Source organism: Olea europaea, chromosome 13 (assembly GCF_002742605.1).
Source record: "Olea europaea var. sylvestris chromosome 13, O_europaea_v1, whole genome shotgun sequence".
Taxonomy (NCBI): Eukaryota; Viridiplantae; Streptophyta; class Magnoliopsida; order Lamiales; family Oleaceae; genus Olea; species Olea europaea.
This window is the reverse complement of record NC_036249.1, coordinates 9,619,656-9,637,398: the sequence shown is the minus strand read 5'-3', so window position 1 is coordinate 9,637,398 and position 17,743 is coordinate 9,619,656. Positions and strand designations below refer to the sequence as shown.

The window sequence follows — 17,743 nt, the reverse complement described above, 5'->3', positions numbered from 1 at the left end:
TTTATCCAGAGTCAGTATGACTCCTCCCTATTTCTTTGTAAGACATCTACAGATATTGTTCTTTTACTTGTGTATGTGGATGATATTGTTATCACTGGCACAAATTCTGGTTTGATAACTCAACTCCAGCAGCACCTACAGGCTTCCTTTCACATGAAGGATCTTGGTCCTCTAACATATTTTTTGGGCTTGGAAGTACACACTGATTCCACGGGTATATTTTTGAACCAACACAAATATATTCAAGACTTGATCACTTTGGCTGGTCTTCAAGATTCTTCTTCTGTCGATACTCCTCTGGAAATCAATGTTAAATATCGTCGTGAAGAGGGTGAGCTCCTTCCTGATCCAACTATCTTTCGTCAATTAGTTGGGAGCCTTAACTACTATACCATCACTGGGCCTGATATATCATTCGCAGTCCAGCAAGTCAGTCAGTTTATGCAAACTCCACGACATCTTCATCTTGTGGCAGTTCGTCGCATCATTCAGTATCTCCAAGGTACTCCTCATCGTGGATTGTTTTTCCCTTCTGGGTCTCCTATTCGTCTTGTTACATTTAGTGATGCAGATTGGGCCGGCTGCCCTGACACTCGTCGTTCTGTTACGGGTTGGTGTATGTTTCTTGATAATTCTTTGATCTCCTGGAAGAGTAAAAAGCAGGCACGTGTGTCTAAATCTTCAACTGAATCCGAATACCGTGCCATGTCCGCTGCCTGTTCTGAGATTATGTGGCTCCGAGGACTTTTAGCTGGACTTGGCTTTCCTCAGTCTGATCCTACACCCCTTCATGCGGACAACACGAGTGCTATTCAGATTACTACAAATCCAATATATCATGAGCGTACAAAGCATATTGAAGTAGATTGTCACTCAATCCGAGAGGCTTTTGACGCAAATATTATTTCTCTTCCGCATATCTTTACTGATCTACAGATTGCTGACATATTCACCAAAGCCATGACACGACAACGTCATCTCTTTCTTGTGGGCAAATTGATGCTTCTTGATCACCGAGCATCAATTTGAGGGAGGATGTCAATTAGATGAGTAATTAACGCATAGTTGTAATTGGTAGAAAATTGCTTAGTTTCCATTTGTGTACAGTGATAGCTAACATTCAGCCGTGTAATTTGCCTTATTATTCCTATATATACAAAGGAACCCTCACAATGAGGATTATCGAGTCAAAGGATAAATTGAATACCTTGACAGGTAGTAACATCCACCTCCCATTTTCTACCTCATTTTTTAGTTCATAAGACGGTCAGGAAATCCACAACCCCATATTGGATCTAGGTGGAGGCATAGAAACCTGCCTAGGATTTGATGCTGTTTATTTTATTTTTTTTAAAGGAAGCCGTAGATCAGATAGAAAATACCTCCAAGTTAGCTGAATGCAGAGGTTGGTAGCATGCATTAGCTTTCAGATGTCCTTTCTGAAGAGAAAAGGACACCATTTTTCCAAATATATTTTCCTCAGAAATAGGCTGCAGCGGTCCTACGATCTCCACTGCAAGATTTTCATCTGGCCTACCCGTGGCATCCAACTGCATTACCAAAAACTAAAAGAATAAATGAAGTGTTGAACTAGTTTAGGCTGAAGCAAATACCATCAACACTTAAATTACTTTAACAAAAAAATAGATAGTCCCCAATGATATATGAAATAATTAAGATCAACTTCACCGAATAAAACAAAACATTAAGTGGTACTATCAATTTTCAAGGAGTGTCCTGATTCAGAGTATATTAGACATTTTCACCAGCATTAACCTCTTTGCTCATGATAACAACTAAATAATCTGAAGGGGCTCACAAACGAATCATCTACTTTCTTACTCTAGCTACCTCAGCCACCTTGAGATTTGAGAAAATGTAGATCTAAGCATAAGAATTCCAGGAGAGTTAAATTGGTGGCACACGTATGACTTTGAGAAAGAATAAACAATTATTTATGTACTTGAAGCAGCCTCATGCATGTTAATTTACATTCTTTCACATAGCACTATTATAAACACACACACACAATTGCAAGACCAAATTAGGAATATTCTATATTTTAATATATAAAGCAGACGTGTTATCTAAGCATGTTCTAGGGACCAAAAATGAGATCTCAATAATTGTGTTTTGCATCATTAAAGCTTCAAGGCAAACCTTGATACCCGTAGATGTGATACTCAATACTCCAGCTAACTGGGGTGCCAGCATCAACTGATTCAGTTTAAGACCCGATATTGAAACATCACCAGAAAGACTCTTTGAATCTTCATTAACTTCCATCAACGGAAATTCTGAATTTTTATCAGAACCCAAGACTTGCTCGTTATTGATAGGAGAAATCTTATTGACCTTTCCTTGAAACTTAACTCTTCCAGTTGCTTTCAAATGCACAGGTCTCAGAGAATCAAAAGCATGAGAAGAGACCAAGTTGAAAAACTCAAAGTTGCGCATTCTTAAATCCAATTCAATTCCTTCCACAGAGAAAGGCATGGCAACTTCTATACCATACTCTTTCCAATTTAACCAGTTCTCATCGGGATATGATGTCAGAATTTTTGTGCATAATTCAAAAGCAACTGATGAGGAATTAACAGAAATGTAATCGTGTGAAATTATGATGTCTCCACGAGCATCAGAAAATGATCCTTCAGCTTTTGGCGCAGTCCATTTGATGTCAAATCTCCTGCATTCACAAAAATGGTTAAGCGAATTTTCATACAAGCAAATGCAGGGATTATTTTCTGCATTTATCTCAATGAGACTACTGATCAACTATTAGAAAGCTACTGATCAACAATTAGAAAGACAAGGCAATAAATCTTACGGTCTCAACAATGACCCAGAGAGTTTTGTTTCTCCAATTAAATCCCCTAATTTTAGGGGCATTGATTGAAGATAACCAGGTACATATCGGCGCATGATTTTATCAAAACATAAATTGCCCGAAAAGTTGACATCCATTGCAGTGTCATTGACCTCACCCTGGAATAGTAATGCATTAAATGACAGACTGAAAATAAACTTAAGCTGTTAAGCAAAACATACCTTACAGTCAGTAAAGGATCAACTGAAGTAGCAACACAGAACTAATTTTCTAAATACATGACATATTTTACCTTGACAAGGCCCTAAGATATTGCATTCTTTTTACTCTTACAACTTATTTTGTTCCAGTGTAGCTACAGGTACATAAACAAACCATATTCCTAATGACAGCTCCTTGTGCAAAATACATAGCACTTATTGGGAACTCTACAATACGTATAGCATTTATTATCTAAAATATTAATATTCATGCTTAAATTGAAGCTTGAAGTTCTATTGCTTAGGATGGATTGCAGAATTAACCTGATAAGAAACCCTGAGAACATTAATTCCAACTTCCATATATTTCTTCTTTAAAATTCCGAAATTATAAGGTATAAATATAAGAAATTCTTGATATTAAACAAATATGTATCCATTCGGATGTTGCGTAATTCATCTTCACGCCATACACATCATCTCATGGAAAAATAAACACCTCAGGGCAAATCCACGCATTCCCCGCTCCCCGAATTTCACCACCATCTACAAGTGTAGCTCTGATTCCATACAAGTCAGCAACCTGTCACGCACATGGTGAATCACATAAGACTAAAATATTAACAGAAAGAAGGACAAAAAACAGAGGGCCAATTTATTGGATAACTTAATTTTGCCATGGTACTCACACAGTTATCAGTGTTGAAAGTAAAGTTGGCTGAAATGTAAGAGAATGGAATGCGGTCAATTGCTGCCACTGCACCAGCCTCTTTATTCTTCATCATTGCCTCATAAGCAGTCGATTCAGGAGTATTGGCAGGTAAATAAGTGAGTTTCCTTGAGACCAGTGCACTCCCCACAAATGTAGGAGTATCCAATGGGCCTTGGCAATTGAAAATGGCGGTTACTGATCCAGCCAACTGAAGTGAATGAAGTAGGGAAATGAGTTCGATATGAAGCAAAAGAAAAGGACTACGGTGACTTAAGATGAAAAACACAATATAAAAAGCTGAATTTATTTACAATTTAATGTATAGCACAAACAAAAAATTTACAGCAAGGCATTTTTTATTTTTATTTTTTTTTTATAGGTAATCAGATATTTTTATTACTTAAAAGAGAATACACGGAGGGTGTACAATAATTTTAAGCCATTAAGGAGCAACATGAAATTAGGCAACCCGTCTACAGGATTTTTAGCCACAACATTAAACCAAGAATACAAAGTAAAGTAAAATGTTTCTCTTATCAGCTCTCTTGTCTTTGTTTGGTCTTCGAAACAATGGTTGTTCCTTTCTCTCCACGTGCACCATACAATACAACCCGGGATAAGGTGTCATGCTAATTTGCTATTCTTATCACGAAATTTTCTCTGCCATGCCCGTATCGCGTCCTCTATACGACAAGGCATCACCCAATCCATAGATTGAGAACCAAGTATACTGTCCCAAATCCAACGTACACCATCACAATGAATGAACAAATGATCGATCGTCTCCCCATCCTTCTTGCACATATAACACCATTTCGTTACGTAGAAGCCTTTACGTTGGAGATTATCCACCGTTGAGACATGTCCCCTCACAACTGTCCACAATAAGAATGTCACCCGAGGAGGCAATTTACATTGTCACACTAACTTCCAAGGGAATGAATTATTCACACATCCCATGAGGGAACAAAGTACGAGCGAACTGAAAAAATGTCATCCCGTGCTGTCCTCCACCTGATGCAATCACTCTCTCCTACCCGAATTTGTGCCTCATGTAGAAAGGTCATAAACAACGAATAATCTTCCAATTTCCAATCCTGTAGACCCCTTCCAATAGTAATATTCCAGCTACAGCTCCCATTATGAATGACTAAGAGATCACTCACCATAACAGAGGGCACTAAGGTAATACGGTGCAAGGAAGGAAATCCCTCCTCCAGCGGTTGATCTCCACACCAACAATCATCCCAAAATCTAATCTCATTACCATTTTCGACCACAAACTTCAGTTTGTCCAGAAAATTACTCCATCCCCGTCAGATATACCTCCACAAACTCACCCCATAAGAACCACGATCCTCAAATGTACACCATCCCCCCTCCGTCACACCATACTTCGCCCCAATTATTTCTCTCCAAAAGCTCTCCCTCTCCACTCGAAATCGCCACAACCATTTGCCTAATAAGGCCTTATTGAACAATACAAGGCTCCTCACCCCAAGACCCCCTATCCTCATCAGCAAACAGACAACTCCCCAATTAACCAAATGGAGTCTCCTCTCCTCCCCCAACCCTACCCACATAAATTCTCTTTGAAGTCTCTCTAATCTCTTTGTCACTGCAATCGGAATGGGGAACAATAACAAAAAGTAAGTAGGGAGATTGGAGAGAGTGGATTTAATGAGAGTAAGCCTGCCTCCCTTAGAAAGGTACACTTCCACCCTACTAACCTTCTCTCCATCCTTTCCACAATACCATTCCAGATATGGGTGCTTTTAAATCGTGCCTCTAACGAGAGCCCTAGATATGACATCGGCAGCTGCGCAACCTTACAACCCAATATACCAGCCAGCTTCTCCACGTTATCGACCTCCCCTACTAGAATAGCCTCAGACTTCCCCAAATTGATCTTCAAACCAGACACCGCTTCAAAACATAGGAGCAGACGGCGCAAGTTCCTGAATTGTTCAACATCTGCATTGCATAAGATCAACGTGTCATTTGCAAATAACAGATGGGACACCTGCAATTGATCAACCATAAAACCCCTTATCAAACCCGCTCCCACAACTCTTTCAATCATCCTACTGAAAGCCTCCATCACAATGACAAATAACAATGGAGACAATGGATCCCTTTGTCTTAAACCTCTACTGCTCCGGAAATAACCCTCAGGTGTTCCGTTAACCAAAACTGAGAATGAAACAGTAGAAATACAGAATTGAATCCATTCACCACTTATCCCCAAAGCCACAACGCCTAAGCATATACAACAGGAATCCCCAATTTACATGATCGTACGCCTTCTGAATATCTAACTTACATAACATCCCTGGGACCCTTAGACGCATTCTTGAATCTATGCATTCATTCGCTATAAGCACAGAGTCCAAAATCTGACGCCCTTTTACAATTGCATTCTGAAGCTTGGACACTTCTTTTCCCAACACTCCTTTAATCTGTTTACCAGAACTTTCGCAATAATCTTATACGCCCCACTGACAAGGCTAATGGGGCGAAAGTCCTTAATATCAGTCGCTCCCGATTTCTTAGGGATGAGCACAATAAATGTAGTGTTAGAACTTCTTTGGAATATGCCACGTTCAAAAAAATAAGATAAAGTATTCACAATGTCCGGTCGCACCACATCCCAGCACGCCTTGTAGAATGAGAACGAGAAACCGTCCGGTCTCGAAGCCTTATCATCGTTTATGCTGAACAATACCTCCTTAATTTCATCCTCCCCGAATGGTCTCTCCATCCATCTGGCATCATCCTCCGTGATAGTAGAAAAGTGCAATCCCTCCAATTCTGGCCTCCATTCAAATTGCTCTCGATAGAGGTTCTGATAGAAATTCACGAATTGGCTTCCAATTTCCTATGGTTCCTCATAAGTAACCCCATCCACCTCCAAAACTGTGACGGAATTGTTCCGCCTATTAGAATTGGCGACCCTGTGGAAGAACTTAGTGCATTTATCCCTCTTTCAACCAAGTAACCTTAGATTTCTGTCGCCAAGAAATCTCCTCCATCTCCACCAACCTCTCCATCTCTTCCTTTAATACTCTATGTCTCTTCTTCTCCTCCCCAACCAACCCTTGACTCTCATCCCGCCTATCCAACTCCTCTATCTCTGACAAACACTGATTTTTACTACAGTTAACATTGCCCACAACTTCCTCGTTCCATTTCTTTAAGTCCCCTTTCAATGCCTTTAGCTTCTGATCCAATACAAAACAAGGAGACCCATTGACTTCATAGGAAGTCCACCACGTCTGTACTTGCTCCCTGAAACCTTCTACTTTCAACCACATCTTCTCAAACCTAAAAGGTCTTCTTCCACCACCCCTCCTATTCCCAGATAACATAATAGGAAAATGATCCAAGTACACCCTACCCAATCTTCATTGAGTGACATCTGAATATTTGGACTCCCACCCCTTACAAATCAAGAACCTATCAATACGAGACAAAACGGGTCGGTCCCAATTAGATGACCAGGTAAAATTTCCCCCAATCATAGGTAAATCCACCAACAAATTCTCCCTAATAAAATCTAAAAACTACTCCATTGCCCTGGTTAGTCTCCCACCACTCGACCTCTCCGAAGGAAATTGAATCACATTGAAATCACCCCCAATACATGTTAGGAGATTCCACCAAACCCTCATTCCAGCCAGTTCATCCCACAAGCCAACTCTACTGTCATCAGAATTAGGCCCATAAACTCCTGTGAACATCCACCGAAATCCATCTCACAATTTTTGAAAGAAATCGATATAGAGAACACCCCTATACTCACCTCCTCCATCTCAAGCACTCTAGTGTCCCACATCACCAACACGCTTCCCGATACCCCTAATGACCCCAAAAACTGATACCCTACATGGTTTCCCCCCCCCCCCATAAACTACTAATCACAACCTTTGAGATAAACTCCATCTTAGTTTCTTGTAAGCATACAAGATTTGCCCCCTATCCCCTCAGCAAATGTCGAACATCAAGCCTTTTACCAACCTCATTGAGCCCCTTACGTTCTAGCTAATGAGTTTTTGCATCATTATAGCACTCCGTAACCCCTCCCCATTGTTCCTTTCTGGGACTCGCCACCCTTACCAACATAGTTTACTAACCATTCGAGCCTCTGAAGTTTGCGATTACCCTTTCTTCTTAATTTACCTCCATGTGTACTGATGTCTTGTCCCCTATTAGCCTCCAACTCCTCGAATAATTGTAACAGTCTACTTTCATATCCATCACATGACACACCAACCATATTATTGAATTCCTGAATTTTTTGTAGAACCCAGTTCGAAGGTGTGTGTCTAACTTCAAACACATCAGCTTCTGAAGTTTCTTCTCCGTGATAGCCCTCGAGATGATCAAAGGACCGTTCTTTCTCTTCTACCACTTGTATAATGTCACTGTCGCTTTCTCCCTTCTTGGCACCATCTACCCACAACACCAAAACTTTTTCGGTCCCCATATCATTTTTTTTGCCCTCCTATTATAAGTGTTCGTAATCCTTGATGTCGAATGTGTAGCATTGTTTTCTTTCACAACGTCCATTGTCATTATCTCCATGTTCACCATACTCGACTCCCTTTCCTTAGACAGCGGTTCCATCTCTCGTTCTACTGCAATCCCCGTGTCTACTTCATTCCGGTTGAGCCCCACTAAGTCAACCCCGCCGTCGTTTTTATAGTACCCCGCTTCCATCCTCTCCTGAGACTCACAATGTTCAACTCTTCCCTACTTTTCATGTTCTGTAATTGATGGTAGTTCCTCATGAGTCAATCCCGGTACGTGTATTTAACCAGTTTGATCCTTATCCAATTCAACCCCACACTTGTGACAACGTACCAATTTCATGGGGTCCATTTCAGGCCCCACTTCCAACTAGCCTAAGTAATTCATCCAATGCTCCTTTCAACTCCTGGACACGGGCCATTATTTCAGCCTTAATCAAACAAATGTCGTGACTTCCGTTATCACTGACTTTAATTGTCCTTTCCTTTTGCTATAGGAGCCGTTGGTTGGCATGCTCCGAGGTCTATGAGTTTGCTGTAATTTCTGCATAAGTCATCCTTTGTCTGTTTTGTTCATTCACCGCTTGTCGTTTGGCCTTATCCCTAGCAACAAATGAGTCAACAACTGCTTGAAACACCTGCGAGACCGACGGCCATCCCTCTCCATTTGCATCTTCTGGTATCATGACAACTCCTTTCCGACGCCTCTCCCCATATTGTGCTATCATCAAATATCTACCTCGGCGGTTCACACACCGTTATGCCAAGAAAGCTCTTGAAGACTCGTTGAATTTAAAAACACGGTCCTCCAGCTCACTTCTCATCCTCAATCTGTCTACCATATTCACCATCCAAATAGCACCATACCTTCCCATATAAATTGAATCCGATAACTTCGAACCCCATTCTATCAACTTAACAGTGCCGGAATCGTTAATAGATACTGCGGAGTCCTTCGCCTCCACTCTGAAATGATGATTGAATACCATACTACGCACCTCTGCCAATTTTTTCCCCTGATTGTGCACAAACTGTTCATCAAACGGAGGAACGGACAAGCCGATTGATCTCAGAGCAACAGGCTGCCTCTGCATCTTTTTCGACGACGGTGTGTGACCCACACGCACCGGCAAACGTGCTGCCGGAGCAGCACGTGTAGGAGACAGCACGCCGACTGGGGTCGCCGGTCTCTGCTGAGGCCTCCGGTGAGGCGCGTTTCCCTGAAGAGTGGCCGGATCTAGCGAAATCTACCGTGTATTCCCCGAATTTCTCCACTCTCTGCCGAGTTCTGCCTTATATCCCCATCCCTAGACGCGCCGCAGACAACATAAGAGATCCCGCCGGCGGCTCTAGGGTTTCCACCATGGACCGCCGCCTATGTGCGAAGGTAGTGGTTGGGGGGGCTGATTTGTGGCTTGAGGCCGGTTATGTGGTGCCTACCGGACAACTGGTTGTCGCCGGCGCTGGTAGGTATGGGTGTTAGCTAGGTTGGGTGGTGGTGTGGTGGCTGGGTTAATTTGGATTGTGGGGGGAGCTCCATCCGGTTCTACAACAAGGCCTTTTAAGGATCACGAGATAGGTCTTCAGGATTGAAGACAAGAATCAAATACACACACAGGTATGACGATTTTACGTGTATGCATGTTGGTGCCTGCATACTAATTGAGTGTCTTTATTCCCTTTCCAGCCCAACACAAATATCCTCTTCCTGATACTCTAAAGGTAATACAATAATTTAGATCAATTTAACCAGTATAAGCAAGATATAACACCGGACTTGCCATCATCAAACCACCACCCCATCAATGTCATGACAAATGAACACCCCCCAAAACAAGCTGCCTCCTGCCTTCACATCATCAGGCAAATTCAATTCCAGTAAACACCACCACCCACCAGTCTTCCTCTTCTTCGTTATGTCACAGCAAACTACACCATTAGGCAACCAGAAACAGACTATCATTTGCCATCAGCTTCCCTTACCATTCTCCTTCCAGGTATCACACCAGGTCCACTTCTTATTCATCATCTGGATAAAGTAGTCATAAATTATATCGGTTTCGACCCCTCTCACCATTACGAAACCTTTTACTGAACCAAATTTCAAGCTTCAAGTCATTTAAGCATTCAGAACCATATGTCAAGCTTGAAGGTGTTTAATTGCAATAGGAATGGTCTATGTCAACTCCAGTTCAGGAGACAAGGGTTTTTGCCTCTTTAATGTAAACTAACTAATATTTCAATATCAAAATGAACTAAAAAAGAGGCAGCATAACCAACAGATGATCCTCCCGGGCCTCAGACAAAAGCACTAGAGAAGGAGATATACATACCGGAAACAGCAAGGGCTTCATCTTGAAAGTTTTCATCAAGGCATTTACTTCAACAGAGGGAACCTGGAGAAATAATAAACAACGTCAGAACAATACTATACTGAGTCAAACTAAAATAGATCCATGTAACAAGCCTGTTTCACAATTGAAAGTTTATTCAAAAATTTAGAAGAAGACATGTCAGAACACTAGCATATTCAATAGTGTGTGTAAAATTAGGTTTGGGGTACAAAAGTAACAAGTCTTACAGTAATAAAGAGATTGGATCCCCTGTTTCTACATCTACTAAGTTTTGAATGGATTTTATTCAATTAATAGACACAGTAGAACATGAAAGAGTCGGGCAATTAACTTGTTCCCCTTCACTCGCAATGCAAGCTCCATCTCCATTTATTTCTTGAGTCCACTTCCCAAACAGGATCCTAGGATTCAAATTAGCAGTAAAGGAGAAATTGGAAAACAGGCCGTGATTTTACTAGAAGGAGATATCCTCTTTGATGTAGTATGAAGGTTCTATCATAAACTAATGAAGATAAGCACGACATTCATTGTAAATTCATACAGATTTATGTACGTATTATGCGTGTTCAATCTAGCATCTAATCCTAGTCATCTATAGCATGGGCAGCTGTATGAAGCAACAAGTGCACTGAAAAGGTGAAATCACAAATCCACAATGGCAATTTTCCAACTACCATTTTCATAATATCTCCAATATCACAATTTTTTTATAATTTGCAACTTAGTCTATCAAATATGTCTACAGTTATGGAAGACAATCCAAATGGCATCCCTTTGCGGGCCATATATATGTTACCACCGCTGTGTCAAGAAGGCAAGAGTATATATGCAAAAGTTGGGAAACTTGAACTGTCTAAATTACCACAGATGCATGAGTTCAGTTTAATCTCATATAATTCAAGATGCAAATATTTCGTGATCTATCATCTATATCCTCAATATGTCAGGCTTAGCACACAAGGGCAAAGGTAACCTGGTGATTTCTTAGAACATGTTTCAGGTACTTAGTCTCAATCCCCCAGGCCAGAGGAAATAAAATTGCCATTTCAAAGCTATACACACAATATGGAAATGTTTACACTCATGCATAGAGATCAAACCAACAGCTAAAATTTAACTGCAGTAACAAATGCAGGAAAATCTAAATGTTTTTAATTGACTGGAAAAAAAATGTGAAATATTGGTTTTCAAAAATAACAGAAATTGCAATACGCGAGTGGAGGGTAACACGCAAGTCACCCACAGACAATGCTATTAATCAGATAGTTACAAGTGCCTCTGCTGGCAAAGCATTTCAAGATACCTGACACATGAGGTGATACTCTCCTTCCTCTGGATGGATGCCAAAATCTCCAGAAGCTTCTAAAGGAAGATCACCAAACCAACCCCTGGCATTGTGTAAAAATATTCGCTGGGCTCGGAAACATAAACTCGCAGATATATCCTGTAAAAGGGTGTGATGTTCCCATAAAAAAACTCTTTGGTTAAAGCAATTTTTCTTTCAAATTGCAATCAAAATAAGTTTTAACGGTTTTGATGGTCATAGGCATATTGACCAATGGATTCTCCTAAAGCATCTGGAGGACCACATATGAAGACTCAAGATGTTAATCAGTAGAACATTGAGCAGCATTACATCCTAACTGGTACATCATACTCTTTCGATGACAACATGAAGACAAGCAATAACTATTTTTCACTACTGCTATTAATCTGAATCTTTTCACTTGAAAATAACATCAAAATTTTCATTTCCTGTTGAGAGGCATAACAAGAATTTTAAGCATTAACGTATCAGTCGTTCCTCTACTAAATGACTTACGCAGCCTAAAGTACATAGGCATAAGAAAGTCATAAATTCTCCTAAAGAGTGCAAACAAAGATTAAACAACACTCTGGTTAAGCAAAAGTCAGTAAAAGATTCCACAAATATCATTCTCAGAGGAATTAATGGCTTTGATTTTCAACCTCATTTTCACTAATGTGTCCACTTAGAAGCACAATTGGAGAACAGTGTGTATACCTGACCTACCACATCAATATCACAGAAAGAACCAAAAAAACTAAAGCAGCCATAGAATTGACTGTATATGCAAAACACTTTTTACAAGTATGGCCTTTTCTCAATAAAATAACATCATTTATATTCCTAAATAGTGTTCATACGAATATGAGAAAACAGATACAGAGATCATTCATATGAGAAAGGTAAAAAAGGTTTCATCAACACAGATGTGACAAAAGACATACAGAAAAGCGTGATGGAGCATCATATATGTGAAAGGCCGAGCCCGTTACATCAAGCTGCCCATGAAGATTGGGAAATGTTTCTCCTCTTGACATGCATATGTGAACCTGTCAACAACTTTAGTGTTAAAAATTGAAATGCAAAATTGATCTGGTATGTGGTTGTATATTATATTTGCAATTCATCTTTTGGAAAACTACAGTTAAATTATGTTCAGCAACTCGTTACAGATAATGAGAATTCACAGCTAAACAAAGGGTTCTCAAAACAAAGAGTTAAGTTCGTGACTGAAAGAACCAAATATATTAACATGACAAAATTATTTAATTTAGTAACGGTGCTCATGATTGTTATGTCGGCATGCAATTCGGCTTTTTTATTTCTTCCATGGGTAAAAATCGATTCATTTCTCATCCTGGAACACACAGACTATGTTATGCCTGGGGAAGTGGAGAAGGTTTTCTTACACATGTTCCCCCAAGAATGCTTCTCATTGGAATGATAACTCGTCGCTGCTGTTAGTTTACAAGTTTTAAGAAAAAGATTCAAACAAAAAAAGAGCAATATAGATCTTCACATCATACCAACAGATAGTACCATCAAAAATTAAAAAAGGAAACTTCCTGACTATTACAGTCCAGAATTCAATATATCCACTGCAGATCCTTGTGTTCCAGACCCAGTTAATGCCTCTGGTCACAATTCTCAAGAATGAAGTTGTGCTTTGTCTCATCTTGATGGTAATATTTTTCACATTTACCATGTAGGATGTTCTAATGTGCCCCCTACTACTAAAGCAGTTTTCCCTAGATAGTATTTGGCAAATTGTTAAATTGGTAAGACAAGTCTGGACAAGTCTGCTAATACTGGTTTGGTAATTGCAAATCCTGAAACTATTCATCTTTAGATCGATTCATTTTTTTCCCCTAAATATGAATAAATGCAAAGCCAGAGGAGCTACTTGGAACAGAAACTTATTTTCCTCGGAGCTAAAACATCACATAAGAACTTCCTACACAGTCATTTTTCTTTTCCTAGTAATTGGAGGTTCACCTTTGGTGCTATTTAAATAATAAATTTTGTCATAAGTTAACATTTTACCTTGAATCTTCTGTCTTAATTAATTAATTACAGGATAAAAAATAAACGCTTTATAAATTCCATGTAAATGATAACACCAGTTTTTCCCTGCCGCTAGGTGATGCAGCTGATGCTCTTTACTCCAGGAATAGCAAAGAAACCTAATATACAAGTGTCTAAATTTAACAATGAAGATCAGAAAATCTAACTTGTCTGACATTACTTGACTCTAGAAATTGAATCCAGAAGGATTCACAACATCCTTGTAAAGTAGCAAGAAATTACATTTTTACTAGCACAAATTGATTTGCATCATCTAACAAAATCATGGCTCAACACAGCTCTCGACAACTTAAACTTCAACATGGCAAAATACTTTTAATTCACACTAAAGGGGAATAAGTCGCTAATCAGAATATATTTTGTATGAGAAAAGCATAAAGTTAGAGAAACACCTCACCGCTAGCTCTTCCATCAGACCACGTAATTGGAAGTTCTAAAATCCTCTCAAAGAGCTGCATGAAGGAACAAATAGAACCCCAGGTAGTTAGCATTCCATACAAAAATCAATGACTGAAAACTAAAGAAAATGTGATTTTCCCTGGCCCTACACACTTATTTTCAAAATTATCTCGAGAGATACGTAATGTACATCACCGGAACAAAGAGATTCGCAATTTTCAAATTTGCGTGCCACTTCTGCTCTTCTGTATCAACATAAACATCTGTTGACAACCAGCCACCATCATTAGATGTCGTATCCGATCTCCACATCTTGCAACTGCCACTAAGCTGCACGTGCACACGTCCATAATGATTTTGAAACTTCACATGTCCATTGGCAGCGTCCATTTCTCTAGACAAAATAAATAAATATTAGGAGCATGGCATCTGACATCAGTAAGCAATTTCAAATATGAAAAAGTGTAATAACCTAACAGTCAATCTTCAGATACACATTGCATCATTATATCAATTTTAGTAGCTTTCATTAACAAAAAAATATGTAACAGTTGACAAATATGTAAAAGTAGATTGAGATTTTTGAAATCTTCCTCAAGACAAGGTCGGTTTCAGACATGTAAGTCATGTTAGATCTTCAGTCCTGCAAGAAAAAGGCACAGACACAGCTAGTGGTGGTCGCAAAAGTGATGTTTCAGGTACAGGACCATTATCTATTCGGTGCCTATGCAGTACTACGTGTAACAGAAAATAAACCAGATAGGAACTGTATCTCAAGGAAGCTTACCTCGGCTCCATGTCACCATATGCTAGCAGCATCAGTGTACCACCTTTAAAATGGACAGAATCAAGAACTAGGGGAATAATCTTATCAATGCCTGAAGTGTTTTCTTCATCAATTTCATCAAAAAGTACTGCAGAAATATCCTCAACTTTCCGACCAATCTCAGACTTCAACCTTTGCAAATGTCTGACAAGTAAATAAGACCATGCCTCATTCATGTTTTCACACATGGAGGAGAAAGCCGAGCGCAGGCTCAAAGGCCAAATGTTTTTAAAATACTGCATAGAAGGTGAAGGATCAAGAGCCATCAAATCGGAAAATTGAGATGCATGGCCACTTTGACTATTCAACATATCGCTCTGTGCATCCTGTATCTGCTCCACCGACCTGCCAGGTTCATTTCTGACACCCGTAGTTCTATTTTCGGTATCACTGCCTTCTAAATCTTCATTACTTACAGAAAAACTATTTGTATCACTTGTTCCAACAACGCTGCTAACAGATGAAAATTTACAGTGAGAATTTGTAGCTTTACTAAGTCTAGGCAAAGTAAAAAGAAACTAGGCAAAGTAAAAAGAAATGGATAGCGTAAGAAACTAAAGTTGCTGGTGTTATTTGTAGGATTCATTTCTGATTTTTCTCTAAAAACGTACCCATTCTTCAATTTGTTCTCTACTTCCAGGATAATCTCGTCAGTCAAACCCTTCTCAGTTGCTCCTGCTTCTCTATTATCAACATTTTTAAGTGTTGCATATTGATCGTCAATCCTCACATCTCTTTCAGAACTAGTTACAGCAGAAATGGAGGAGGCAGTATCACTCCAGGTTTGTGTTAAGGAATTTCCCAAATTCAAAACATCACAAGCACCAGATGCCCCAGTAAAGTTTCCCGATTCCCCACGGGATTGACCCCGGAAATATGCACACGCGGCTGATGCACTACGTTCGAGAATTCTTCTTTTAGCTGCAACACCTGCCATAGATAAATCTCGGCCATTGGACTTCCTCTTAAATTGATGCCTAATAGGTCCAGGTATAATTTTTGACCAGATATTCCTGGATTGAGCAATTCTTGCACCAAACGCTTTCTCTAAATCAGCATGCTTTAAATCATACTCCACACCAGCATCCATGCAATGATGATCTCTCTGTCTCTGGTGTATTTTATCATCCATATAGAAAAATGACTCTTGGGGGACTGCCAACCTTGTTGGAAGGCTTGCACTCTCCTTTGAAATATCACCCTCAGATAGGCTACAATTTGCTTCAGAAACTATATAACCATTTTCAGCAGCTTCCCTAGCTGCGCAATCTCTTTCGCTCTCCCAGCGAAGCACAGCTTCCTCTCTTGTAACCCTCCTAGTCCTCGTACGATAATCAATTCCTTCTTCAGTTGACAAGTGCCCATGAGGAGTGCCTTCATAATAAGGTATCCCCAACCAAGTGTAGTTCTTCTTTTGTGCTATCAACAAACTTGGATTAGACAAAACCGCATCAACCACAATTTTCCCCCTTCTCAGACTAGAAAAAGGTAGGATGCGTAGTTTGACAATGGGCACCTCACCACAAGAGAACTCTTCGCTATGAGGCCCAATTGAGCACGACTCCAAAGTAATGCTTAAAGGTGAAATTCTTCGAACCTTACCAAAATCAAGTTCACGCTGAATATGGTCACTCAGTAATGCACAAACACGAGGCAACAACCTGGCTTCAACATAACTCTTTGCCTTCAACTGCCCGTACCACATTAACAAGCACACCCCAGACATGACTGCACAAAAAATAGAGCACCTAATTAAAAGTAACCCCTCTTCCCAAAATGGAGTCACAGACCTGACCAAAGTCTTGCTGCGAGCAAGAGGTTCTCTCACAGAATTGATCATCCAACGACTCTGCAATCCTAACTTCTTCCATAATTGCTCGACATTTTCCCCGTAGGAATGAGTAAATTTGATCCCTTGTGAGATCCAGTCATGTTTCTTTGCACACTTAACCGTGTGAAAATTTGAACCCTTGGAGGGTTTTGCTTTAACTCCATTCTGATAAACATAATTACCCTTGTTTTTCCTTTGAATCACATTGCACGGAAGCGGAACCCATAAAAAATAATTTTGAAGTTTACAACTCATTATCTCCTGTTAAATAACTCAACTTGATTCAACTCATTTCTAGGGAACTAAGAGCAAGCTCTTAGTATCCCCAAAATCTTCGGTTTATGAATCAGTATCAAAACAGTCAAGATCCAACAAAGATTAACAAATGCCCCTACTAAAATCTTCCTAATTTAAACATAACCAACCATTATATATCAGCTGGAATCAGCACAATAGCGAGAAGTGCCTGTCCGCCTGAAAGTGGATTTCAGGTTGGTTAGTGTTGAGAAGGTATTAGCCACAGGTGACTCAACTGAAACAACACAGTTTGGTTAGGAAAAAAAAAACGAAAATATTATAAACCACCTACATTAACTCTATTCATTTCGCAAACCAAAATAAAGAAAATTGATTCCTTTATCCCGTTTTCAAGTTTCAAAGAATCATCTCCC

The 17,743-nt window shown here is 39.8% G+C and overlaps 1 protein-coding gene across 3 annotated transcripts in view; it reads right to left on the bottom strand.

The window, feature by feature from the left end:
- LOC111407541 overlaps positions 1 to 17,707 on the bottom strand; it is a 30,639-nt gene extending 12,932 nt beyond the window's left edge. The window contains exons 1-12 of one of the 3 annotated variants that reach the window (XR_002705126.1): positions 15,853 to 17,707; positions 15,203 to 15,694; positions 14,611 to 14,809; positions 14,409 to 14,468; positions 12,876 to 12,980; positions 11,929 to 12,069; positions 10,605 to 10,667; positions 3,720 to 3,950; positions 3,530 to 3,613; positions 2,831 to 2,988; positions 2,161 to 2,689; positions 1,383 to 1,550 (exon numbers count right to left, since the gene is read on the bottom strand). Coding sequence is in view for 2 of the 3 variants with exons in the window: in XM_023037098.1 (XP_022892866.1) it covers positions 1,383 to 1,550; positions 2,161 to 2,689; positions 2,831 to 2,988; positions 3,530 to 3,613; positions 3,720 to 3,950; positions 10,605 to 10,667; positions 11,929 to 12,069; positions 12,876 to 12,980; positions 14,409 to 14,468; positions 14,611 to 14,809; positions 15,203 to 15,694; positions 15,853 to 17,327 (3,705 nt within the window). In the remaining variant the exon portion in view is untranslated. The remainder of the gene's footprint in view (positions 1 to 1,382; positions 1,551 to 2,160; positions 2,690 to 2,830; positions 2,989 to 3,529; positions 3,614 to 3,719; positions 3,951 to 10,604; positions 10,668 to 11,928; positions 12,070 to 12,875; positions 12,981 to 14,408; positions 14,469 to 14,610; positions 14,810 to 15,202; positions 15,695 to 15,852) is intronic. The other 2 variants (XM_023037098.1, XM_023037099.1) reach the window with 2 other exon arrangements.
- Between the last annotated feature and the right edge of the window lie 36 nt (positions 17,708 to 17,743).